Genomic DNA, 27,779 nt, shown 5'->3' on the forward strand with positions numbered 1-27,779 from the left:
ATGCGGTTCTGCAAACTATGTTTTATTAATACTTTACAAGGTACCATGAACATCTCTTTCATGCACATGGATGAAAATCCCCTACTGAAACACAGAGGCTGCAGTGGGGTCAAAGGCTGCTGGTAACAAGAGTGACACCTAAAGCCAAGTATCAGCGTAGGTTAGAGCACGGAGCCTGGCAAATGCCTGCCAGGGAAAGCGGGGCTGCCAATATTCTCATGGGAAAACCGGAATTGAAAGCCAAAGGCATTAAAGGTATGGGATGTCATGTAAGCCTCTTTGGCCCCTACCTCCGCCCCTCATTCCTCTGACTCCCCGCTGGCCCCTTGGGGGGAATGGATCCTGGACATCTCTTTGCATCCAATGGAAACCACCCATTTTCTGTTTTTTCCTTATCTCCTCCTGAGCCCTTGACATATCACCACATTCTCTCATCATCTCCTCACTGCTCAAGCGCCTTTCGTGTAAATCCTCCTGATAGTCCCTGGGGGGGTCGTCCGTCCCCCTGTCTGTTTTTCTTTTTGCTTTCCGGGGCACGTAATCTTCAGCCGAGCGCTTTTCAGCAGCCCGGGGCTCGCTCTCTGGCTTTCGCTCAGACTTCAGCTTGCCCTCATCTTGCGGCTTCCCGTCATCTCCTGGCTTTCCCTGCTTTTCTTTCCTTCCCTCTGGCTCTCCCTCATCACCTGGCTCTCCCTCATCCTCTAGCTTCCCCTGGTATTCTGGCTTCCCCGCCACTTCCGCCTTTTCTTCCTCTTCCGACTTTCCTTCATCTTCCGGCTCTACTTCACTTTTTGGTTTTCCCTCTTTTTCCAGCTTTCCTTCATTTTCACTGTAGCGTTTTTCCATGTTGAGATTCTCCTCCTTTTCCTGTCCTGGGGGTTAGGGGGTGAGGGAAGATGGGAGGAGACAAGGGAGACTGATGACTTTGGACCTAGGAGTGAAGCTCTGGTCTGGATAGTACTTGGCTCTCAGCCCTTGTCAGGGTTCCCCTAATCTGGCTGGGCCTCCAGGTGTGCCTTCCGCCCACCCCTCCTCCCATACACATGAGCCAACCCTTTCCCAGGCAGGCCCTGTCACCATCTCTACTCCCAGCGTGGGAGGGGAGGGTGGTGTCCCTAAAGTCTGCCCAGCCCTTGCCCTCCACACTCCCCCCAGCCCCGGGTCCGGGTCCGGGTCCAGTGTCCCCTCTCACAGACCTGCAGGGCTTCTGGACAGGCTTCTTTTCCTTTTCTTGCCTTGCAGAGTTCTGGGAACAACAGAGGCCCAGACCTGCAGACAGACAGGAGACAGGGACACGGGGTCCTTTCCTGGATCTGAGCCTCCTCGCCGGAAGATTCCCCTCCCTCACCTCCCCGCCCCTCCCCCCCCCCCAGCCGCCATATCTTTTTAGGCTTTGGACACCAAACCAGGATGTTTTCCATTTGGGGGGTTTTGGTGTCCCCCTTCCCCAAAGGCAACCTGCTCCACCGCTATCTACTTTTCCTGGAGGTTAATCTTTCCTCCTAGGAGCAGAATGCGGGGCGGGGGGGGGGATATTTCCAGAATCTACGTCTCACTGTCGCACTGCGGGGGCGCTCCCCCGATTACTGGCTCTAAAAGGGATGGAGGGTGCAGAGGAGGGGGGTCGAGAAGGTGGGCCAGGCGCTGCGGGGTCCTCCCCCACACTCTACCCACGCCCGCGCCCGTCCCTAAGATGCTCCCAGTCCCCTACAGGTGCTCCCCGTCCCCCCCAGGTGCTCCCCATTCCTTCCCCTCCTCCCCCAGGTGCACTCCATCCTTTCTCCTCTCGTCCCCCCACCAGGTGCTTCCCATCCCTTCCCTTCCTGCCCCCAGCTGCTCTCCATCCCTCCCGTCCCCGCCAAAGTACTCCTCATCCATTCCCCTCTCCCACTCCCCCACCGCTGCTCCAGAGCCTGCTCCCACCCCCATACCCCCGCCCAGGTCCGCCAGCGGCGCCCCAACCACGCTGACCTGCGGGACGGGGCAGGCCGGCGCCTCCTCGGCTCGCCGCAGCCTGCGCGCCCGCTTGCCCGCCTCCGGGGCCGCTCAGAGAGCTGTTCCGCTAGCGCCGGACCCAAGCGCTGCGAAGGCGGGCGGGCGCGGGGTCTGGTACCCACGTCTGCGCCCGGCCGGTCACGTGGGCGCCGCGCGTCACCCTCTGCTCAGGGGCCCCCCGCTCCGCCCCCCTCTACCCCCCCCCACCACTCCCACTCTTGAGTGATCCGGGGAGCTGAGGGGGCGGGGCACTGAGAAGAAGGAAAGGAGGAGATGGAGGCTTCCTGACCCCAGGTGATTTACCTGGCGCATCTCAGTTTCAGCACCACAGCCCTCTCAAAGGCACCCCTCATCGCCAGGTGTGACAGCTGAGACACAGGGAGGGGACCTTATTGAGCCAGGCATGCTCAGCTCCCAAGCCCCACAGCCAGCTTTCAAGACCAGCCCTGCCTGACTCCAGAGCCCCGGTGGTGGTGCCTGCCAGGAAGCTGTGCCGTCCCCTTGAGGGGTGTGTTTCTTGGGGCTCTGTCCTGGGCCACCTCTCTTATCAGTCCACGTGTTCTCTCTCTCTCTCTCTCTCTGGGTGATCTCGGTCACTTCCATTCAGGTACTGAAGATTCCCAAATCTATCTACATATCCAGGTTATTCCCCTCCCTCGAGTCTCAGGCCCATTTTTGCATTCTTACCAGCAATATAGGAGAATGCTGGTTTCCCCACACTCTTTTCGGCGTAACATGTGACATACTTAATTTTCACTAATATGATAGATGAGAAGTAGTATCTCCGTGGTGTTTTATCTTGCATTTCTCTAGTTATGTTTTAAAGACAGTTTTAATATCTTTAAAAATTGTCTGTTAATGTCTTTTCCACATTGTTGTATTGGGTTGTTGGCCCTTGTCCCCCGGTTTTTTCAAGTGTTCTTTATATTATGTTAGGCCTTTATCTGTTGTAGATGTTGCAAATATTTTCTAGTTTGTCAGTTGTCTTTTGACTTTGTTTATGGTGTGGGATTTTTCTCCATGCATAAAAAAAAAAAAACTATGCAGTCAAATTTATCAAAATTTTATTGCCTCTAAATTTTGATTCATAGTTATAAAATCTTTTTCCTACATTAAGGAATTCACTTGTTTTCTTCCAGTACTCATAATTATTATTTTTCTTTTACATTTAGAATTTATACTTCTGTATGGTGTGAAGTATGGGTCTAATTTTTTTTCTTTTCCCAAGTGCCTGCTCAGTTGTTCCAGGACTGTTTATTAAAATGCCCATTTATGCCCTAGTGATTTGAGATGCCATCTTTATTATGTACTAAATGTTCATATGTACTTGGGAAACTTTCTGGGCTTTCTACTCTATCCTATTGGTCTATTTGCTATTCGTGCACCACTATTAATTATAGAAGATTTAGAATAAGTTTGAATATCTGGTAGAGCTAGTCCTCCTAATAGTTTTTCTGTTTCAGTATTTTCCTACGTATTATTGCATGCTTGTTTTTCTGTATGAACTTTAACCAACTATTGGACTATCCACTCAGATGCCCTGGAATGACTGCAAGTGCAATAGGTTCCAAAGTGATTTCACCATCCTTCTCCTTTCTCCACATGCCAAATTTCCCCATGTTTTAATAGATGGTCCCATAATGCGCACAGTTGCCAAAGAAAGAAATCTGGGAATCCTAACTCCCTCTTCCTCACCAAGTAATCTTGATTTCTTCTCTCCTAAATATCTCTGGATGCTTTCTCTTCTCTCTCATCTCTACCCTTTCAATTAACTCCTCTTGCATGTGACAGATCGCTTTCTGGTTTTGCTCCCTCGAGTCTTGCTCACCTCTAATAGACTGATCTTTCCTTAACATTATTTATGATCATGCCATTCCCTACATTTTCATCCGCGTCACAGTCCTTTAGTAGGTAGATCATAAACAAATGCTCTGTTATGCACAAAGCACTCCGTAACTCAGGATAAAAAGGACCTTGGTCCTTAGCCTGGTTATTTTTAAATCAACTTTTAGCATTATTGATGATCAAATGTAAATGTTGACTCTGATATAACTGACAAAAAATATGCCTGTTGGATGTTTGGACATTAGGCTAGATTCCTATATAGGATGACCCAGACTGCAACGCTGTAAATTCTATTTGCCCAAAAGACCTGGAGATCTGCTCCTGTAAAGATTACAGCCTAGAAAACCCTATGGATCACTTCTGCTTTGTCCTATAGGGTCACTATGAGTTGGAATCAACTCGACTGCACACAACACCACCACTACCACCAATTTGGAAGTTCAGTGAATTTTCCTTCAAAAGTCCCTTGGGGGAAAAAAACAAATGGGCAAGTATAGGCAAGGAATTAATGAAAAATAATGATAGGGGTTCTAGTTTTTCAATAGATGAGAGCTGTTTAAAATAATCAAAATAGTGTGGCACTGGCCCAAAAATAGAAATTTAGCTAAAGAAGAGATAAGAATGTTCTTCTGTACATCTAGATTTTAATGGGCTTTTAATATATGAATAAGGTAGCATTTCAACGTAATGTCAAAAAGCTGGTCTAGTCAGTACCTGGAATTTTTGCTCTAGTACCAAATTCAGGTGACTCCAAAACCCAACACTCTAAACCCAAGAGGAGGTATTTCATTTCTATTATCATCCTCATCAATAAAAAAAGTGCTGTTGAATTCTTATATGTGCATGACATCACAAGGTCACCATATAACACACTACTAACAACCAGTCTCGTTATTTACCATGGTGATCAAGAGCTAAAATTCTAGCTCTGCCACTTACGAGTTGTATAAACTTAGAAAAGGTCCTAAAAGTTTGTGAAACTTAGTTTCCTCATCTGGGAAGTGGGAATAATGTCATCTGTATTATAAGATTATTGTGAATTCTAAATAAAATTTGCTATATAAAAAGTATTCCCCCACGTGTCTGTCAGTTTGTCATACTATGGTGGCTTACGTGTTGTTGTGATGCTGGAAGCTATGCCACTGATATTTCAAACACCAGCAAGGTCACCCATGGGAGACAGGTTTCAGCAGAGATTCCAGACTGTGGTGGTTAAGATCGTGTGTCAATTTGGCTGGGCCATGATTCTCAGTTTTGGCAGTCATATAATGTTGTGATCACTTCCCTGTTGAGATTCAATAAAGGATCACCCCATGATGGGATCTGCTGTGAGTACCAATCAGTTGAAAGGGTGTTTCCTTGGGTGTGTGGCCTGCATCGAATATAAACGGACGTTCTGGCAAGGCTTAGGGGTTTTTTGCTCGTGCTGGATCCTGCAGCTGACTCCCATTCTCCTGACCTCTGGTTCTTGGGACTTGAGCTAGCAGCTTACCTGCGGTCTTGCCTATCTTGGGATTCACTGATCTTTGCAGCCTTTGAGTAAGAGCTCTGCTCTCTGACCTGCTGACCTTGGGCTTGCCAGCCCCTGCGGCTACGTGAATCAGGACAAGCCTCTTTCCTGACCCACGGACTTGGGACATTCCAGCCTCTACAACCGTGTGAGCCATTTCCTTGATATAAATATCTCTGTCTATCTCTCTCTATATATTTATATGCTTTACTGGCTTTGCTTCTCTAGAGAACCCAGCCTAAGATACAGACTAAGACACACTAGGAAGAAGGACCTGGTGGCCTCCTTCTGAAAAAATTTAGCCAGTGAAAACCTTATGAATAGCAGCAGAACACTGTCTGGTACAGTGCCAGAAGATGAGCCCTTGGGTTGGAAGGCACTCAAATACGATTGGGGAAGAGCTGCTGCTTCAAATTGAGCTGACCTTAATGACATGGATGGAGTCAGGCTTTCAGGACCTGCATTTACTGAGGTGGTATGACTCAAAATGAGAAGAAACAGCTTCAAATATCCATTAATAATTAGAAAACGGAATATATGAAATATGAATCTCGGGAAATTAGAAGTTGTCCAAAATGAAATGGACCACATAAAGACTGATATCCTAGGCATTAGTGAGCTGAAATGGACTGGTATTGGCCATTTTGAATTGGACAGTCATATGGTCTACTATGCCAAAAAAACTATGCCAGGAATGACAAATTGAAGGGAAATGGAATGCTTTCATCATCAAAAAAAATTTTTTTTTCAAGATATAACCTGAAGTACAATGCTGCCAGTGATAGGGTAACTTCCATACCCCTACAAGGAAGACCAGATAGTACAACTCAAGTATACACACTAACCAGCAATTCCAAAGATGAGGAAATTGAATATTTTTAACAATTTCTTCAGTCTGAAATTGATCAAACATGTAATCAAGATGCATCGATAATTACTGGTGATTGGAATGAGAAAGTAGGAGACAAAGAAGTAGGATCGGTAGTTGAAAAATATGGCCTTGGTGATAGAAATGATGCCGGAGACCGAATGATCGAATTTTGCAAGACCAACAACTTATTAATCGCAAATACCTTTCTTCAACAACATAAATGGTGACTATACACATGGACCTCGCCGAATGGAATACACCGGAATCAAATAGGCTACATCTGTGGAAACAGACAATGAAGAAGCTCAATTTCATCAGTCAGAACAAGGCTGGGGCCAACGTTGGAACAGACTATCAATTGCTCATATGCAAGTTCAAGTTGAAGCTGAAGAAAATTAGAGCAAGTCCACGAGAGCCAAAATATGACCTTGAGTATATCCCACCTGAATTTGGAGAAAGTAAAATGTCATTTAAAAGGCAGGAAAGAAAGCAAAGACCAAAATGGATGTCAGAAAAGACTCTGAAACTTGCTCTTGAACGTCGAGTAGCTAAAGCAAATGGAAGAAATGATGAAGTAAAAGAATTGAACAGAAGATTTCAAAGGGCAGCTCAAAAAGACAGAGTAAAGTGTTATAATGAAATGTGCAAAAACCTGGAGTCAGAAAACCAAAAGGGAAGAACATGCTCAGCATTTCTCAAGCTGAAAGAACTGAAGAAAAACTTCTAGCCTCAAGTTGCAATACTGAAGGATTCTATGGGGAAAATATTGAAGGAAGCAGGACACATCAAAAGGAGATGGAAGGAATACACATAGTCACTGTACCAAAAAGAACTGATGGACATTCAACCATTTCAGGAAGTAGCATATGATCGAGAACGGATTGTACTGAAAGAAGGCAGCACTGAAGCTGCGCCTTAGGCACTGGCAAAAAATAAGGCTCCAGGAATTGATGGAATACCAACTAAAATGTTTCAACAAACATATGCAGCACTAGAGGTGTTCACTCGTCTATGTCAAGAAATCTGGAAGACAGCTTCCTGGCCAACTGAATGGAAGAGATCCATATTTGTGCCCATTTCAAAGAAAGGTGATCTAACAGAATGCAAAAATTATCAAACAATATCATTAATATCACACACAAGTAAAATTTTGCTGAAGATCTTTCAAAAGTGATTGCAGCAGCATATTGACAGGGAACTGCCAGAAATTTAAGTCGGATTTAGAAGAGGATGTGGAACGAGGAATATCATTGCTGATGTCAGATGAATATTGGCTGAAAGCAGAGAATAGCAGAAAGATGTTTACCTATGTTCTATTGACTATGCAAATGCATTCAAATGTGTGGATCATAACAATTATGGATAACATTATAAAGAATGGGAATTCCAGAATACTTAATTGTGCTCATGAGGAACCTGTACATAGGCCAAGAGGCAATCACTGGAACAGAACAAGGGATACTGCATGGTTTAAAGTCAGGAAAGGTGTTCGTCAGGGTTGTATCCTTTCACCATACTTATGCAATCTGTATGCTGAGCAAATAATCTGAGAAGCTGGATTATATGAAGAATAGGTCATCAGGATTGGTAAAAGACTCATTAACAACCTGCAATATGCAGATGACACAACCTTGCTTGCTGAAAGTGAAGAGGACTTGAAGCACTTACTAATGAAGATCAAAGACCACAGCCTTCAGTATGGATTGCGCCTCAACATAAAGAAAACAAAAATCCTCACAACTGAACCAATAAGCAACATCATGATAAATGGAGGAAAGATTGAAGTTGTCAAGGATTTCATTTTACTTGGATCCATCATCAACACCCATGGAAGCAGCAGTCAGAAAATCAAATGACGTATCGCATTGGGCAAATCTGCTCCAAGGTACCTCCTAAAGTGTTAAAAAGCAAAGATGTCACTTCGAGGACTAAAATGTGCTTGCCCCAAGCCATGGTATTTTCAACCACCTGATATGCATCCAAAAGCTGGACAATGAATAAGGAAGACTGAAGAAGAATTGACCTCTTTGAATTATGGTGTGATGAATATTGAATATACCACGGACTGCCAGAAGAACAAACAATCTGTCTTAGAAGAAGGGCAGCCTGAATGTTCCTTGGAAGCAAGGATGGCAAGAGTTTGTCTCACATACTTTGGACATGTTATCAGGAAGGACCAGTCCCTGGAAAAGGACATCATGCTTGGTAGAGGACAGGGTCAGTGAAAGAGAGGAAGATCCTTAATGAGATGGACTGACACAGTGGCTGCAACAATGGTCACAAGCAAACAACGATTGTGAGGATGGCATAGGACCAGTGAAAAATGGCATGGGGCAGTGTCTGACCTCCTCCAAACCCACAAGAGGGAAGGAGAACCAAGATCAACAGCGTCAGGCTGACTTCTATGAAGCGGAGGCCAGACAAGCCTCCTCTCTCCACCATCTTTACCAATTCTGACACCAACCATCCCTCCCACAGCTCTCTCTACTTCTCTGCTGTATTCAATAATTCATTGCAATGGCCACACACAACTCATAGACCATACTCACCACTACTGGGTTTATTAGGGAAGTAACAGGTTACTATGCAGGCTCAGGAACACTCAAGGATACAGTTCTTTCATCAGGACAGCTTCTTCCTAGCCGTGCTCGAGCACACCTCTCCCTGGTCCTAGGCCTCTGCCCAAAAAGGCACTCAGCTTTCTCTCTCTCTCTGGCCCACCTCGCAGTCTCCTGCTGCCGGGTCTTTCCTGCCACTGCTTCTCACCATCTTCAGAGTTACAGCTCACTCTCTCCCCGTCCCTCTCTCTCTCAGTGTCCTGCTTCCAGGGGCTTCTCTACAGGGATCCCAGGTCCAAAGGACGTGCTGTACCCTGGCTGTTCTTCCTTTGTAGTGGTGGGATTCTTCTCTCTCCCACCTCTGGGGTCACTCATTTCAAGCCCAACGGGATGGCAAAACCCACAAATCCCTTTGGTGGGCTACAATTACCCTATCACACAGTCCTGCCCAATCACCTGGGTGAGAGTTACAAGACCATGGCAAGAAAGGCCACACAAAAGCAATCCATTACAGCACAACCAGGCAGTGTTTTGTTCTGTTGTACATAGGTTCGCTATGAGTCAAAACCGACTCAACAGCACCCAACGACAACATATAAAATATTCAGCGTACAGTAGGTCTTCAACAAATGTTATTTGAAGCCTCCAGCCTCACTTCAACTCTCTGTAAAAGACATGATTTTGCAATAAAAAATTGCATAGCTATCGGAGGTATCATTTGCAAATGTAATACGAGGGAACACACACAAGCTCATACTATGTATGACCTTCAGTGACATCAGAGTATATCAGAACGCAGGAGAATAAAACACGTTGCTCCATCAGTTGCTTTTCTGTCCCATTATTTTACCTTATAAGTGAACATCCGGGAAGCACAGGTATATAAGACAGAAAACACAAGGCATCATGATGCTACTTCTGTTTGTACAAAATACTGGATTTAGGAGACCTCTCTGGGTCCCCAGTGACAGAACCATCCTCACTGACTGTGTCCTTGGGTAAATCACTCCCAATGTGCTGACCTTCCCTTTGAAACACACTGGAAGAATAATAGATCCCTACATCCTAATGCCTTTGAATTGTGGTATTGGCGAAGACTATTGAATATACCATGGACTGCCAAAAGAACAAACAAATTTGTTTTGGAAGAAGTACAACCAGAATGCTTCTTAGAAGCAAGGATGGCAAGACTACATCTCACATGCTTTGGACATGTTATCAGAGGGATCAGTCCTTGGAGAAGGACATCATGCTTGGTAAAGTAGAAGATCAGTGAAAAAGAAGACCCTCAATGAGATGGGTTGACACTGCAGCTACAACAATTGGCTCAAGCATAACAATGATTGTGAGGATGGCTCAGGACCAGGCAGTGTTTCGTTCTGTTGTGCACAGGATCACTACGAGTCGAACCAACTCGATGGCACATAACAACAACCTAACAACATCTTGGGCACTCAGTGAAAAGCAGTCATAATAATTTATTGGGGTATGTCAGGTTGGGAGTAAATGGGTTAGGGGAGAAACAAAGCCAACCACAAAGAAATGGTACCTGCTCTCTTGAGACCTCGAGTAATCTTACCACCATTACTGAGTGCCTTATCATGTGCCCAGCTGCTTTAGGTAGGCCAGAGGGCTATCTCACGTGCCTTCGCAATAGCCTGCAAGGTAGAGATTCTTTGATGGATTACGAACCTGAGGCTCAGAGAGGTTTAAGTAAAGTGTCCAGGGTTATATAGCTGGTTAATGCTGAGCTGCAGAACCACGTCCGGGCTTAGAATGAGGTCTGTCTCAATATGTCCCTACGTTTGCTACCATTTTCTCCACTCAACCTTCTTCCTTTTGTTCTCTGATGAGTCGATAGTTATTTCAGTGGGCCTTCCAGATGCCCAGCACTGCCCCGTATGCTCTGAATAAGGGCTAGGCCTCAGAGGAGGGTACTACCCTGGTGGGAGATATACTCTCTCTGGGTAGGCAGAATATGCCTTCACATGTGGGCATTTAGAGAAAGGGCTAAAGGGGAGGAGTAGACTGTTGGGCCAGTAAAAGGTAAGAGAAGGCAACAACCAGATTGGCCCCAAACAGGCAGAGAAAGCCTCAAGGAGGAAAAGGACCCTGACCTAGGCCTCAGAGGATGGGCTGAACCTAGGAGAAAGAAAGGGAGGAAACCTGCTGATTGACTCCAGGTTCTGCTCCTTATATTAATTACCCTGGCCCATCTTCACTGGCGCCATGGTGGTGTAGTGGTTGAGAGCGCGGCTCCTAACCAAAAGGTCGGCAGTTCAAATGCACCAGGAACTCCTTGGAAACCCTATGGGGCAGTTCTACTCTGTCCTAGTTCATAGTAACTCAATGGATGACTTTAACAGCAGATTAGATGAAAGAATGAAAGAACTAGAAATTATGTTCATATGAAAGTACAAGGCTGCGCAGGGAGTCAAAGTGATAGAAAATACAGAAGGAAGGATATGAGATATAGAAGAAACAGTGATAATCTCTAACATATGTTTAATTAGCACTCCAGAAGGAAAAGAGAGATGGAATTGTTCAGAGGCAATATTTGAAGATATAATGGCTGAGGACTTTTTAGAACTGATTAAAGTCCAACAAAAAAGAAAATCAAACTTAAATACATCATATTGTAAACTTTTAGAGAACCAAAGACAGAGAGAACATCATAAAAGTAGCCAGAAAAAAAAAAATACAGAATATGCCTTGAAAATAGCAACAGTTAGGCTGATTACTGGCTTCTCAACAGGAACAAGGGAAACATGAAGACAGTGGAATGACATCTTCAATATCTTCAAAGAAAATAAAAGCCATCCTAGAAATTGGTAGCTAGCAAAAACACCTTTCAAGAAGGAAGGTGAAATAAAGACCTTTACAGATAAAACAAAGGATTTGCTAGCAGCATGCCTGAGCAAAAGGAAATACCAAATACTACAGGGCATTTTGCAGATAACAGGAACATGATCCCAGGTGGAGGGTTGGAGATAAAGGAATAAATAGCAATGAAAAATATAAATATCTATGTAAATTTAAATCAATACTGACTCTGTAAAACAATAACAATATTATCTGGTTGATTCATATTGACAACATATAAGTGAAGAGAAGCTAACTGGAGTAAAAGTATTTAAAATCTTCGCAATATCCGGAGAGTGTGTAAAGTACAAATTAATGTTTTTGATAAGTCAAGATGGCATGCTATAATTGCTAGGTAACCATTAATAAGGAAGAGGAAAGGAGTATAAAACTTACAAGCTAATAAAAAACTTACAAGCTAATAGAAGGGCAAAAAAAAAAATCAATGTTGAGGAAGACAAGAAAGAGGAAGGGATAAAGAGAAGGAACTTGGTATGACAGTAAATTTATACCTATAATATCAGTAATCATATTAATGCAAATGATCTAAATGCAGCAATTCAAAGGAAAGATTTTCAGACTAGGGAAAAAAACAACTATATGCTGCTTACAAAAGGCACACCTGAAATATAAGGGTACATAAATGTTGAAAGTGAAACTATAAAAAAAATTCAAACACGCAAATAGTAACAAAAAGAAAGCTGTTGTAGTCATATTAATAACAAACTAGACTTTAAAGCAAAAAGTATTACAAGAGGTAAGGAGTGACAATTCATTATGATATTTAAACATTTGTATGCATTTATTAACTTGACCTCAAAATAAATAAAACAAAATTTGACAGAACTTCAAGGAAAAGTAAATAAATCCTCAGTCACATTGTTAACACTCCTCTCTCTCTAACTGATAAAACAGACAAAATATCAGTAAGGATATAAATTATCTGAATAAAACAATCAGCAAACTTGACCTAATGGGCACAGATATAACACTGTACACAATGACTGCAGTATGCACACTCTTTTCAAGTGAGTGCAGATTATTTTCCAAAACTGACTAGATTTTGCATCATAAAACAAGTCAGAAAGTTTCAAATAATTGAAATAATTTTACCTTCTCTGTCCAATGCAATTAAGCAAGAATTCAATAATAAAAAAATTGGAAAATTTCACATTGTTTAAAGTTTAAGTAATAAACTTCTAAATAACTCATGGGTCAAAGAAACAATCACAATGGAATTTAGAAAATGTTTTCAACTGAAGGATAATTAAAATACCACATATCAAAATTTTCTGAAGGAAAAAAGCTTGAGGGCAGTAGATGAAGCATGCTTAGAGAGACACTTATTATTTGAAATGTACATATCAGAAGAGGAGAAATACTGAAAATCCAAACATCCAGCTCAAGAATATAGAAGCAGAACTTGATGAAAGTCGATGGGGGCGGGGGGGGGAGTTGCTGTCATTGATTCTAACTCATTGCCACCCCATGTTCGCAGAGTAGAACTGTACTCCATAGGGTTTTCAAGGCTGTGACCTTTTGGAAGCAGATCGCCGGGCCTTTCTTCCAAGGCACCTCTGGGTGGGTTTGAATTGCCAACCTTTTAGTTAGTAGTCAAGTGCTTAATTATTTGTGCTACCCAGGGACTCCTGAAAGTAGGAGATATGAATCTAACAGAAATTAGCGAAATAGAAAGCAAACATATAATAAATGCATCAACAAACCCAGACATTAGTAATTAGTATATGGCAATAAAAGTAATAAATATATGATTAGCCTAGAAAAAAAAACAAAAATGCATAAATAACCAAGGATGGGGAAAAAAAGGTGACATTACCTCAGATTCTACAAACTAAAAAATATATTAGGTAGAACTTTGACAATAAATTTCAAACTTAAGGTGAAAGAAATGAATTTCTAGTAAAATTCCTCTTACCAAAACTGAAACACGAGGAATTAAAAATTCTCAATTGTTCTTTAAATACAAAAGAAATAAAATCTATAATTTAAAATATTCCAAGATTTTGTTCCCAGTGAAAAATCTTCAGGCCCAGATGACTTGAGCTGAAGTCCATTGATTCCCATCCAGCGAACCCTACCAGATATACATTTAAGGAAGAAAATAATATCCATCTAACACAAACTCAGAAAAGTGATAAAAGAAAGAATACCCTGCATGTAATTTTCAGTCTGTTAGCAGTATATCCACTCCTCACTTACTGACACGGTTAGGCTCCGAAGGCCAGGGTGTTACATGAAAATCGGCATATGCAAAAACAGAGGATTTTGGTTTTCTGTTTTTGGACCACCCATCTGTCTGATTTTTTTCACTTAGAAAATATGATCATAGAAATAACAGCTAAGATTTGCTGATGTGTTCATCATTGTGATGAGTCCAGTTATGGATTATTCCTCTGCAGAGCAGGAGGCTTGGAGGAGACAAAGCTGAGCTGTGTGACTGGAGGGCCCACAGCTTAACCATTTCACCTTCCTCCTGTGCTGGGTCAGGGCTTCCTTTGTGGAGCCACCTCCAGGGCTCCAATCCCATGCCTGCAAACCCTGCTTTCATGATCCAGGAGCCTGCTCTGCCCTCCAGGCCTGGCAAGTCCCAGGACTTCATACAGACTCACTGGGAACCTGGCTATGTACCAGGCCTCACCAAGGCAGAAGCTTCAGGTCCAGTTTGGCTCACTTTGGGATGTCATTAAACTCACAGGCATTTCTTCCAAACACACTCTCCAATGCCTCTTTTATTTCTCCCTCCCCACCCCACAGCAATTTTGAGCTGCAGGGCCTCAGGCCACATAGGAGCTGGGCATCTGCCGGGAGGCTCTAGCCACAGAGGCCAGTCAGTGATGCAGCTGGATGTGGCACTCCCCGGCGGCAGGAGGGAGCAGAGGGCGTGGGGCAGGGTGGCCCAGCTTCCCAGACGTGGTTGGAGACCCTCCTTGGGGGAGGCGACACTCCCCGACGCTCCCCAGCCATTGTCGCCATGCCCACTGCCTCGTTAATGTGCAAAATAGTTGGATAGTAGATTTTTTACTATTGTAAACTCAAAGTGTCAGATAATGAGACAGTTGACAAGTGAAGAGTAGGTGTATTCTATTTGTTGACATGAATGGTGGTTACCTGTTTTCATTTTGTAATAATTTAGCTCTATATTGTATGTTTATGACTATCTGTGCCATCTTTCATGATAAAAACAGTAAAACTGATAGAACTACAAGGAGAAATAAAATTCACAACCATAATGAGATTTTAATATATTTCTATCAGTAATTGATAGACTACGCTGATAAAAAAAAATCAGAAATGATAAAGATTGGGACAATTTGACTAAAAAAGTTACCCTAAAGGGCACAGCACCCAGTAAATGTAGACACAAAACATTTTATAAAAATTGACCATACGTTAAGCCATAAAGAAATCTCAAAAATTTAAAAGGATTGAAATCATACACATTATATTCTCTGGCCACAAAACATTTATACACAAATCAATGATCAATAGCAAAAAGAAAACTAGAAAATTCTCACGTTTGGGAACATTTTTTCCCCCTTTTCTCATGTCACTCCTCCTGCCTGTACTGATGGAATTTTATCTGATGTTAGAAAATCTAGGCCATATAAGGGGCATATTGCTTGGCTCAATATTACTAGTGGGAGTTGAAATGAAAGGAGAATTATCACTTTAAAGATGGAACAACTGAGGTCCTAGGAGGGCAAAAGATTTTCCCAACTCAAATGGCTGATAATGATGTCCCCAAGCTCAAACAGCTGATAATAATAAGTGGTGGGGATGAGAATGGAATGCAATGTCTCAATTGTCCATATTCTTAAGACATTCTGCTGGGCTGCATTTCGCGTAACTGTATTACCATCCTGTAAGGGGTGTGTGTGTGTATGTATAGGAAAGGGCTGGGGTCAGCCACTATGTATGGACTTACACTTTGAAAAGGGCACAGTTGGTCCCAGAACCCATGTCTGTGGACTCCCAACTATTTCCACTAGACTCCATGACTAACCCATTGCTGTTGAGTCGATTTCCACTCATAGCAACCCTATATGAAAGAGTAGAACTGCCCCATAGGGTCTCCAAGGCTGTACATCTTTACGGAAGCAGACTGTGGCATCTTTCTCCCACAGACTCCATGACTAGCCTGTGTAATTGAGGAGGGTTTGCTCCACACATCTCACCTTCTAGTGTTTCAGAATATGTTGTGGGGGGTCTTCCCTAGGTGAAGGCTGCTCCTAGGCGGTGGGCTCTAGTCATGTTCACATGCAGCCCCGGTGGGCAGAACGAGACTTTCCAGGGTGGGGGAGTGGAGGGGACTGAAGGTATCAGAGGGCAGACAGGGGAGCCATGCAGGAAAGGGGGAAGGCAGTGGCTGCCATGACAACAGTCTCCAGGGGTGTGGCCTTCTCTGGGGGAGCTAATCCAGGGGCTCTGTGGCTTGGCTGGGAGGAGGAATAATCCCCATCCCTAATAACGTTATTAAAATGATCTCAGGTTTACAGTTTCTACCATGGGATCTTTTTGGAATTGCAAATAACCTTTTATAGAAATGTTACATTATTTGTTCAAGATTATTTATATAGACAGGAACTGAACTATGACAAGAAATCAGGGCTCCTAACTTAGTCACTATCAATTACTTTTATTAAGTGACTACTATTTGTCAGGGGTAGCCCTGGTGGCACAGTAGTTAAGAGCTCGGCTGCTAACCAAAAGGTCAGCAGTTTGAATCCACCAGCTGCTCCTTGGAAACCCTATGGGGCAGTTCTACTCTGTTCTATAGGGTCACTATGGGTCAGAATCGACTCGACAGCAATGGGTTCGGGTTTGTGTGTGTGTGTGTGTGTGTGTGTGCAGGGCACTTGGAGGTACGAGTACGAGGACAGGATATACCCTTAGAAAAGTCCAATGCAGCATTTCTCAGTTTTTTTAAGTTGTAGCCAACAGTCAGAAATACATTTTAAATCACAGCTCAGGGTACACAACATGATCATACTACTGAAACACAAGTTTTATAAAACAGTACTAACCCTTACTATCTGTGATACACTCTTGATATTTTCTAATCCACTGGATTCAACTCTATTTTGTTCTATCTTATATCACTAAAAAAAAAAAAAAAATCTGGTCTTGTCCCACTGATTGATTTTGCAACTCACTACTGAGGGGAAGACTTGAAGTGTAAAAGACACTGGTCTTTGGTAGGTAGTTAATCACCTGTGATGTGTATCACATATGTTTATTCTACCAGGCACATATTTCACGTGGGGATGAGAAGCCTAAGGAGAGTCTCTCTCTAAAAATCACGTGGACTTCCTGTTTCAGCTCCAACACGTAAAAAGCTTGAAAGTCATCACTCCTATCCTTATAAGAAAAAGCTGGACAAACTAAAAACCAATGACTTTTCTTGGACCCATCAGAGAACTGAGTTTGCAGGGCAAATCGCAACCCTGAACCTATAGAGTCAAGGCTGAGATCTGCTTACTTGGAACAGATAAACTGATAAAAAAAAAATAGGAATGCTTAAAAAAATGGTAATAAACGATGGGAATGCTTACACTGGTAGGAACCATAAACAGATAGGAACCAGAAACTAAAAAGGAATGCTTAAATGGTAACTTTGACAAGTTGCTGGAAGTTGAGTGTGAACTAGTATTAGAGTGAGAAACCAGACGCTAAGAACGCCACCAGGTTCTTATGATGAAGATCTGGCTCTGGAAGTGAGGCTGGGGGGAGTACTTCTTGTGAAATATACCCAGAACCTTCTTCATAACAAAGGCCTACTTTCCAGGAGGAATGTCTTACCAGAACATTATCTCATATTCATGAAAGAAGGTAGGGGGGACGAGGGGAGGGAGTACCATCTAAGAAACATATCACAAGGATTATACACCATGACCAGGTGGGATTTATCCCAGGAATGCAAGGGTGGTTGAACAGGAGAAAATCAATCAACGTAATATACCACATGAATAGAACAGAGGTAAAGAACCACATGACTATCTCAATTGATGGAGAAAAGACATTTAACAAAATCTAACACTCTTTTCAAGATAAAAAACATTCAGTAAACTCAAAAAGAAGGGAAATTCCTCAACATGATAAAGGGCATTTATGAAAACCCATAGTTAACATCATACTGAATGGTAAAAAACTGAAAGTTTCCCCCCTAAGATGAGGAAATAGACAAGAATGCCCAGTTTCACCACTGCTATTCAGCATGGTACTGGAAATTCTATTCAGAGCAATTTGGCAAGAAAAAGAAATGAAAGGTATCCAAATTGGAAAGCAAGAAGTAAAACTATTTCTATTTGCTGATGACATGATCCTATACATAGAAAATCCCAAAGAATCCACAAGAAAGTTACAACAGCTAACAAATGAATTCAGCAAATTCATAGGGTACAAGGTCAACACGAAAAAATCAGTGGCATTTCTATATTCAGGTACACAACGCCTCTTGAAAGTGTTTTACGCCACTTCGCTTTTACGAAAGACCTACATTAATACTTGTTTTTGCTAACCAAAAGAAATCTGAAGAGGATTTTTGCTTTTATGAAAAAAAGCAGAAATAGCATTGTTTGTTTTGCAGTGAGCCGTTAAAGAGGCAGTGCACACGCTGAGCAGTGAAGAGTGGCATTGCCAAGCTCCTTCCCTGGGAACTATATGCAGCATCTCAGTATCCAGCTGTTATAACTCTGAACTGTGTCTGTGAGCATCTGTGCTTTATCTTGATTTATTTTGTGCACCCATCTATTTATCACATCATTTCTAATTTTAGTACATGTTAGTGTTATTTTAGATTTTTACATGTTATTTGGTATGATTTGTTAGGTTACTTTTGGGTCTGGGAATGTTCAAAAATTTTTCCCATAAAAATTAATGGTAATTGCTTCTTTGCTTAACACCATTTTGGCTTATGAAAAGTTTCATAGGAACGCTCTACTTTAGGATAACGGGGGATACCTGTACTATCAATGAACAATCTGAAAAGGAAAATAAAACAATAAAATACCTAAGAATAAAGTTAACTAGGGAGGTAAAAGACTTTTACAGAGGAACCTATAAAACACTGCTGAAGGAAATTAAAGAAGGCCTAAGTAAATGGAAAGACATACTGTGTCCACAGATCAGAAGACTTAATATTGTTTTCAATTCTACTCAAAACTATCTACAGATTCAACACAATCCCTGCCAAAATTCCAACAGCCTTCTTTGTAGAAATGAAAAAGCTGATCCTCAAATTCACATGGAATTGCAAGGGGCCCTGAATAGCCAAAACAATCATGAAAGTGAAGAATAAAGAAGGACTCACACTCTCTGATTTCAAAACATACCATAAAGCTATAGTAATCAAACAGTATGATACTGGTATAAAGACAGTCATATATTTAGAGTTTACAAAATACATTTTTAATAATCTACACATGAAGCAGAAGAGTGTTATTTGAAGGTGGACTTAGATTATTAAAAATGTATTTTGTAAACTCTAGGGAAGCCCACTAAAATTTTTTTTAAAAAGAAGTATAATTGATACACTAAGAGAAGGGATAAGATGGAGTCACGTAAAATGCTCAAATAAAAAAGCAAAGGCAGAAAATGATGCATCTGGCAACAAGTAGAAAAGTTATAAACATGGTTACTATTAATTCAAAAATATATCAATAACCATTTTAAACGTGAATAATCTAAACATACCACTTAAAGACAGAAATTGTCCGAGTAGATAAAAAAAAAAACAAGACTCAACTACATGATGTCTATAAGAAGCACACTTGAAATACAAAGAATCTGAGAGGTTAAAAGTAAAGGATGGAGAAGGATATATCATGCTAACACTAATCAAATGAAAGCTGGGGTAGTTAGATTAATTTCAGACAATGCACACTTTAGAACAAGGGAAGTTATCAGGGATAAAGAGGGATGCTACATAATGATAAAGGGACCAATTCTTCAAAAAAATATAATGATACTAACAGTCAAGCACCAACACAGGTGAGACAAAAAGTGACAGAACAGAAAGGAGAAGTAGACAAATCCAGTATCACATCTGGAGACTTAAACACCCCCTGTCCATAACTGATAGATTAAGCAGGCAGAAAATAATAAGGATATAGAGTTGACCTGAACAGTACTGCCAATCAACTTGATCTAGTGACATTTATAGTGTACTCCATCACACAACAAAAGAATACACATTCTTCTCAAGCTAGCATGAAACATTCCTAAGAGAGACCATATTCTGGGCCGTACAACACACCTTAACAAATGTAAACGAACAGAAATTACAAAAAATATGTTCTCAATGGAATTAAAATAGAAATCAATAACAGAAATATAGGTGGCAAACACAAATATTTGGAAATTAAACATATTTCTAAATAATGCATGGGTCAAAAGAGAATTATAAATAAGTATGTAAAATATTTTGAACAAAATGAAAATACAACTTACCAAATTTGTGGGATGCAGTAAAAGCAGTGCTTAGAGGAAAAAAATGATAGCTGTAAGTGCAGCGATGAGAAAAGAAGAAATATCTAAAATCAATAACCTAAGTTTTCACCTTAGGAAACTAGAGAAAGAACAGCAATTCAAGCCTAAACAAGCAGAAGGAAAAATAATAAAAATTACAGCAGAAACCAACGAAAACAGAGAAAATCAATAAAACTAAAAGCTGATTTTTTGAAAAAAATCAATAAGGTTGATAAACTTGTAGCCAACCTAACCAAGAAAAAAAGACACAAATGACCAATATCAAAAATGAAAAAGAGGTTATCACCACTGATCCTGTAGGCATTAAAAGGATAATAAAGACATACCATGAACAACTCTAAGGGCCCTGGGTGGAGCAAACAGTGTGAACTTGGCTGTTACTGGAAGTTGGCAGTTTGAAGCCACCCAGTGGTGCCATGGAAGAAACTCCTGGTGATCTGCTTCCATAAAGATTCCAGCCAAGAAAACCCTATGGAGCTCAGTTCTACTCTGTAACAAGTGGGGTCACCATGAGTTGGAACTGACTTGATGGCAACAGGTTTGGTTTGTTTTTGGTTTATGAACAGCTCTAGGAGTACCTGGGTGGTACAAATGGTTAAGTGCTTGACTACTAACTAAAACGATGGTGGTTTGAACCCACCCAGAGGCACCTCAGAAGAAAGGCCTGGAGATCTGCTTCCAAAAGGTCACAGCCTTGAAAACCCTATGGACTGCAGCTCTACTCCGCAACATATGTGGTCGCCATGAGTTGGAACTGACTTAATGGCAACTGACTTTTTTTTTTTACATGAACAGCTCTATGCTTATAAATTTGATAACTTAGAAGAAATGGACCAATTCCTTTATTAAATATAGACACAAAGTACAAAACACATAGAAGGAGAAATAACCTGAACAGCTTATATCTATTAAAGAAATTGAATCAATAATTAATAATAATTTTAAATCACCAGGACCAGAAGGTTTCATCAGTGAAGTCTACCAAACATTTAAGAGAGAAATTATACCAATTCTCCATATCTCTTCCATAAAATAGAAGTTGAGGGAACACTTGCCAATTCATTCTATGAGGCCAGCATTACCCTAATTCTAAAACCAGAAAAAGACATTACAATAAAGGAAAATTACAGACCAATATCACTTGTGAATATAGACATAAAAATCTTTTAACTAAATATTAGCAAATTATATCCAACAAGGTATAAAAATAATTATACACCCCAACAAAGTGGGACTTAGTCTAAGTATGAAAGTCTGGTTCAATGTTCAGAAATCAATCAATGTAATCCACCACATCAACAGATTAAGAAGAAAAGTCATGTGATCATTTCAATCGATACAGAAAAAAAATTTGACAAAATCCAACACCTACTCATAAAAGCTCTCAACACACCAGGACTGGCGGGGGGAACTTCCTCAACTTGATAAAGAACATATACAAAAAGCCTATAGTTAACACCATACTTGAATGGTAGGAAACTAGACGCTTTCATCCTAAAATCTGGAACAAGGCAAGGATGTCCTCTCCCGTTGCTTCTAGTCAACATCGCGCTGCAACTTCTAGCCAGTGTAATAAGAAAAGGAAATAAATGTGTGGATTGGAAAGGCATAAATGAAACTGTCTCTATTCACAGATGACACGATTGTCCATGTAGAAAATCCTAAAGAATGGACAAACTCCTGGAACTGATAAGCAAGTATAGCAAGATTATAAAATACAAGGTTAAACAAAAGTCAATTGCTTTCCTACATACTAGCAACTAACAACTGGAATTTGAAATTAAAAAATAAATAACACCATTTACAATAGCGCTCCAAAAAAAATGCAGAATGTGTCAAAAGAACCTAAATGTATTACAAACGTAGGAAAAAAACCTCACTGAAGGAGGTAGGGGAGGTTTTAGGTACTGACATTAAGTAACACCCAAAAAAACCCAGTGCCGTCCAGTCGACTCCAACACATAGCGACCCTACAGGACAGAGTAGAACTGCCCCATAAAGTTTTCAAGGAGCACCTGGCGGATTCGAACTGCCATAGCACTTAACCACTACGCCACCAGGGCTTCCGACATTAAGTAAGCGCTCTGGAATTAAGTGGAGTCTGTAAGACTAAAGGCAAAAGGAATTGCACATAAGCACTATACTCTAGTTGATAAAATTGTATCCCAAGGGAATATGGGTTAACAATTTTGAAACTATTTTTATTTTTTTATACCTGTATACTGTAACTGAACAATTAAGTACATAAATGGATGGCAAATGGTCGGAGACAGGTTTCTCACTGTCGGAGTGAAAGGTCACAGTGGAGAAAGGGGGGGAGGCTAGAATGATCCATGTGGTAATATGTTATTACAGTTGGAGACAATATGAACTCATATTTAGCTTTATATACAGATGATTACATACAGAAATATTTATAGATATGTATACGCACACATACATATCTCCTTGTCCTGTTAACTGAGAGGGCCTCTAAGCAAAGACACCCCAGTAGCGATGAGGAGCACACCTCATGCCCAAATCTTGGTTTTTAATGTCATTCTCCAATAAACGGTACCAGAGCTCCTTGGAGAAATGGCTGGTTCTAGGACTGGGGTAGGAAATGTACAAGATGAAGCTAGAGCCGGCTTGTAGTGCCAGAAAGTAAGAAAGTGTTTAAAAAAAAAAAAAAAAACAACCCCACAATGATGGGGTATGTCAAAGGGATACAGGAGCCAAGTGAAAGAACTTCCAATGGCCAAATCTGGAACAACTTGAGCAACAAAATATGTATGGATTGTATGAATTATAAATTATGTATGGGTTATAGGGATTATAAACCAATATCAAAAGTACAGAACAGTATGAAAAGGAGAAATAAAATTACTTTACAATGGAGAAGCCTGACAAACACTACCTTAGCCAGGTGTCCTAAATGTAAACATCAACACTTACAAGTCATGTTGACAGTATGTACCCTTGATATGACGTGATGAAAATGGCACTTTACCTCTGCGGTCTTCTTCCCCAAAATACATAACTCCTGTCTAACCAGGAGAAAAACAAAACAACCTAAATTGAGGGACAGTCTACAAAATACCAGACCAATACTTCTCAAAAGTGTCAAGGTCATCAAAAACAAGTAAAGTCTGAGAAGCTGCCATAGCCAAGAGAAGCCAAGGGAGGCATGACGACTAATACTGTGGTAACCTGGATGGGATCCTTGAACAGAAAAAGAACACTAGGAAAAACTGAGGAAATCTGAATAAAATAGAGACTTTAGTTAATCATGATGTATCAACATTGGTTCATTGTGACAAATGTACCATACTAATTTAAGATGTCAGTAGCAGGATAACTGGGTATGGTGTACACAACAACCTCTGTACCATCCTTGCAGTAATTTTGTAAATCTGTTTTCAAATACAAGTTTATTAAAAAACACACACTGTAAGCAAAAAAAAAAAAGGGCAAATAAAGTAAAGAGCCCAGAAAAAAAAAGGGTCTGTTGAAATGTTAAGGCAGGGCCTGACAGGAATTTCCTGGGAGACACCTCTTCAGTAAAGTATCAGCGGACAAGAAATTAACAGGTGGGAATTGCACAGCATCTGATCACTGAGATTTTTCTCTTGGCTCTATCTCCAGTATCTGAAACTGCTGGAGACATGGCTGTGTGCAAAAATATACCCAGATGAACAAAAGCCATGGAAAGGAATGTTTTATAAGAACTTCGTAAAATATCAAGGCCCAAATGACAATTGGGTACTACCCACCTGGGTTAGTTTAGCTTTATTGTAGGTACAGAGGAATTCTTCACCCTTCTGTTGGGACAAGGTGGTTCTTTAGTCCATCATAATCTCTAGCCCATCAGCAGTAGCGAAGGCTTTAGGAGGATGCAGGATTGCTACGAAGGGTGCAGGGTCGCCACGAGTCAGAATCGACTTGACAGCATACAACAGGATCCACAAGAAGGCACACAGCGCCCAGCAGATATGGCAATACCCAGGGTAGGATGGCACCCACTCTCTGATACCTGGACTTATTTCTGACCATAGGTGAGACCTCCCTCAGCCCTCCCCCAAACGTCTGACGGGGTCCTGGTTCTGCTGGTGCAAGGGAGGGGTAGAAGTAACCCAACACAGCTCACATACACAATACTTCACCTGATCCGCCTGGCAGCCCTGGGAGGCAAGTACTACCTTCGTTTCACAGGTGACAAGACTGATCCTTACAGCAACGGATTGGTAATAACTGCCAGGGAGATTCCTCTAGCTATGAGTCCCAGAAGTAAAGTGAGTTTTACTACCATTTGAAGTTCTGACAAGAATTCTGTCTCCCCTGAACAGTTGTTTTAATTACTTACTTTGCTTCGATTGCTTATTATGTATTGGTTTCCTATTTTTAATCTTTTATTATTTCTTTATACCAAAAGTAATGTGTTTTTAAGAACAAATGGACAGATGAGCAGGAAAAAAAAAACCCACAGATGACCACTGTTAATCTTCTAGTAGACACAGCTTTCAGTTTTTCTGTGCATAGATTACTGGGTAAATATCTTCATAGTTTAAAAAAAAATGGACTGATGCTGTATATATGGTTCTGCAAACTGTTCTTTTTAATTTCACAATGCACCATAAACATTTTTTTCCATGCAATGGGTGAAAACTCCCTACTGAAACACAAAGCACTGTAGTTGGGTCAAAAGGCTATTGGTAACTAGAGGGATGCCTAAAGCCAAGTATCAGCATAAGGTTAAAACACAGAGCCTGGCAAATGCCTGCCAGGGAAATGCAGGGAATAAGAAAGCAGGTTGATAATGTTCTAATCAGTCAAAACATGAGTGAAGCTCAAAGGCACTACACATAAGGAATGTCTTCAAAGCCCCTTTGCTGGGCCCTACAGCCACCCCTAAGTTCCCTTGGGCCCCTAGGGTAGAAGGGATTCTGTAAACTTCTTTGCATCCACATAAACCCTCCCAATTTCTGTTTGGATTTTTTCACTTCATCCTCCACCCTAGCCATCTCATCAAATTCTCTTATCATCTCCTCATTGCTCAAATGCATATCGTGTACGGCCTCCTTATACTCCTTGAGATACTCAGCCAACCCTTTGTTGGTTTTTCTTTTTGCTTTTCTGGGTACATCATCCTGAGCTGGGCGCTTTCCTGCAGCCCTTGTTTCACTGGCTGGCTTTCCTTTTGGCTTTGCCCCACCCTTCAGCTTTCCCTTATCTTTTAGCATTTCCTCATCTTCTGTCTTTGCCTTCTTTTCTGTCTTTCCCTCATTTCCTAACTTTTCCTTGTCTTCTAGAGTACCAGCTACTTCTGGCTTTCCCTTAATCTGTGGCTGTTCTTCGTTTTCCATCTTTTCTTGGTTTTCAGGCTTTCCTTCATTTTCACTGCAGCGTTTTTCCATGTTGAAATTCTCCTCCTTTTCCTGTCCTGGGGGTGGGGGGAGACAGGGGAGATGGGAGGAGACAGGAGGAGACAAGGGAGACTGAGGACTTAGGAGTGGAGCGCAGGTCCAAATAGCTCTTGCGTCTCTGCCCTCCTGAGGGTTCCCTTAACCTGGCCAGGCCTTCGAGTGTGCCTTCTGCCCACCCCTTACCCCCCCATCCCCAATTTCTCCCCCACACATGAGCCAACCCTTTCCCAGGCAGGCCCTGTCACCATCTCTATTTCCAGCGTGGGAGGGTGTGTGTGTGTGTGTGTGTTGGAGGGTGGGGTCACCAAATTCTGTCCAGCCTTGCCCTCCACACTCCCCCCAGCCCCAGGTCCACAGCCAGTGCCCCCCTCTCATAGACCTGCACGGCTTCTGGACAGGCTTCTCCTTTTCTAGCCTCGCAGAGTGCTGGGAACAGATGCGCAGACCTGCAGACAGACAGGAGACGCTCAGGGTGTCTGGTGGACGTACAGTGACAAGGGTCCTTTCCTGAATCCGGGCCTCTTCCCAATGATTCCCTTCCCCACATCCTCTGCTCTCCAGCCGCCATTTCTTTTCAGGCCTCGGGTGCCAGACCATATTTCCAAACTAATTTTGGTCTCTGAGTTCTCCTCCGCAGGAGGCAATTAGCCTCCCTACCCTTGAGGTGAACATTTTCCTCTACGCCCTGAATGGTAAAGGTGGGTTATTTTCACTGTCGCACCGCTGGGACGCCCCCATCCCACCATTTCCGTTTCCAAAATGGACGTAGGGCATAAAGGAGGGGGTGCCGTGAAAACAGCCCCAGATACTTGAGGTGTCCACCCTGCACCCAATGGCTGTTTGCTGTCCCTTAGCCCCCCTTAGTCAGTTTCCCACCGCCAGCTCTATCTACGCTCGGGCCAGCTTCCCTTGACCTGAACCCATCCCCAACCCATTTCCCCCTTCCTCATTCCAATGTTCTGCAGACAGCGAGGAAGACCCTCACACTCACCTGAAGGAACCTGGAGCAACAATAAGGAGCTCAGGGACCACAGCAGACGCCGCCGGGTCCGGACCGCTGGGAGGACCGGCGGGCGCGGGATCTGGAGCCCACGTCTGCGCCGGTCGGTCACGTGGTCGCCGCGCGTCACCCGCGGCCGGGGCGGGGGGGGGGGGGCGAGAGGCCTACCCCGTCCACCGGCCTGCCGGCTGCCCACCACTCTCCCTGAACCCGTACCCCTCCACCTCTGTGGGACCGTTTGTCCTTTTCCTCTTGTTGAGAAGTTGGTCAGAGAAAGAATTTTTTTAAAACCACAGCGGCTTTTTTTTATATGGGTTGGGCGGGTCCGGGTGAGGGATCTTGACAATGTTGCTCTTAAGCTCCATTAAAAGAACGTAGACCCAGCAATGAGATCATATAAACGTGAATTTAAATTGCCAGATATGAAGATATCACACAAATAGTTGAATAGTGCATTTCATTTAGAAAAATGTACCAGGCCAATGGGGGTTTGGCACCCGGGCTGAGTATCCACTATGTCCCAGGCACTATGCCAGCTACTTTACTTGAACTCCCACGTTTTTGTCAAGTACATTGGCTCAAGTGGACTTCATCGGGCAAAGTCTGGCGTCCTGTGAGAGAGAATAGCATTGGGGATCTAATTTGGTCTGGCAGTGGTATTGGTGGAAGCAGAAAACCCCTCTGAAAAATTACATTTAAATGGCAACCTCAAATGTGAACAGGAGAGTGCTAGGGTGGAAGTCCTCCCATGCCCTAGAGGGACCAGCATGTGCAAAGGCCCTGGGGTGGGAAGTAGCTTGACTCATTTGGGATGGAGGGAGGACAGTGGAGCAGAGTGAGTGCAGGCAGGGGAGGTGCCCCAGATGGTGGGAGTGAGGAAGGCAGAGGCCAGAGGATGCAGGACATGGTCAGGAGTTACATTTTACCTGCTCAGCTCTGGGAAGGCACTGGAGAGTTAGTAAACAGGTGTGATCCCACTTGCTTTGCCAGCCCAGAAGGTGTTGGTCTCTGAGGGTCAAAATGTCGTACTTCCTTGAGAACTGAGTGGAGCAGCCATGAGGAGCAGCCTTGTGGATGGAGCCTCTGCTGCTGAGGTGACAGAAGCATGTCCTTGTTTCCATGGAAACCTGAGGTAAGGCTGGTGAAGCAGTGATGGGGTCACATGGCAGGACTTGTGATTCAGTCTGGGACTCTCCTGACTCCCCATCCCAGTGAGCTGTTGAACTAG

At 42.5% G+C, this 27,779-nt stretch overlaps 2 protein-coding genes across 7 annotated transcripts; both read right to left on the bottom strand.

Annotated features, from left to right (window-relative positions):
* Positions 1-26,564, bottom strand: TCEAL3 (transcription elongation factor A like 3). Of its 5 annotated transcripts, none has more exons than XM_049872205.1 (3): positions 26,543-26,564; positions 25,931-25,997; positions 1-872 (listed from the first exon to the last, which is right to left on the bottom strand). In XM_049872205.1, the coding sequence occupies exon 3, from the start codon at positions 844-846 to the stop codon at positions 250-252; it is 597 nt and encodes a 198-aa protein (XP_049728162.1). In that variant the 5' UTR covers positions 847-872; positions 25,931-25,997; positions 26,543-26,564; the 3' UTR covers positions 1-249. The 5 variants fall into 5 exon arrangements, with proteins under 5 accessions (XP_049728162.1, XP_049728164.1, XP_049728165.1 ...); XM_049872207.1 differs by lacking the exons at positions 25,931-25,997; positions 26,543-26,564 and adding exons at positions 1,197-1,269; positions 23,902-24,634; XM_049872208.1 differs by lacking the exons at positions 25,931-25,997; positions 26,543-26,564 and adding exons at positions 1,197-1,269; positions 1,972-2,103 and having other exon boundaries at positions 1-867.
* Positions 24,721-26,564, bottom strand: TCEAL4 (transcription elongation factor A like 4). Of its 2 annotated transcripts, XM_049872210.1 has the most exons (3): positions 26,543-26,564; positions 25,931-25,997; positions 24,721-25,568 (listed from the first exon to the last, which is right to left on the bottom strand). In XM_049872210.1, exon 3 carries the CDS (start codon positions 25,540-25,542, stop codon positions 24,985-24,987), a length of 558 nt encoding a protein of 185 aa, XP_049728167.1. In that variant the 5' UTR covers positions 25,543-25,568; positions 25,931-25,997; positions 26,543-26,564; the 3' UTR covers positions 24,721-24,984. The 2 variants fall into 2 exon arrangements, with proteins under 2 accessions (XP_049728167.1, XP_049728168.1); XM_049872211.1 differs by lacking the exon at positions 26,543-26,564 and having other exon boundaries at positions 24,721-25,563.
* Positions 26,565-27,779: the final 1,215 nt, after the last annotated feature.

Source organism: Elephas maximus, chromosome X (genome assembly GCF_024166365.1).
Source record: "Elephas maximus indicus isolate mEleMax1 chromosome X, mEleMax1 primary haplotype, whole genome shotgun sequence".
NCBI classification, from domain to species: domain Eukaryota; kingdom Metazoa; phylum Chordata; class Mammalia; order Proboscidea; family Elephantidae; genus Elephas; species Elephas maximus.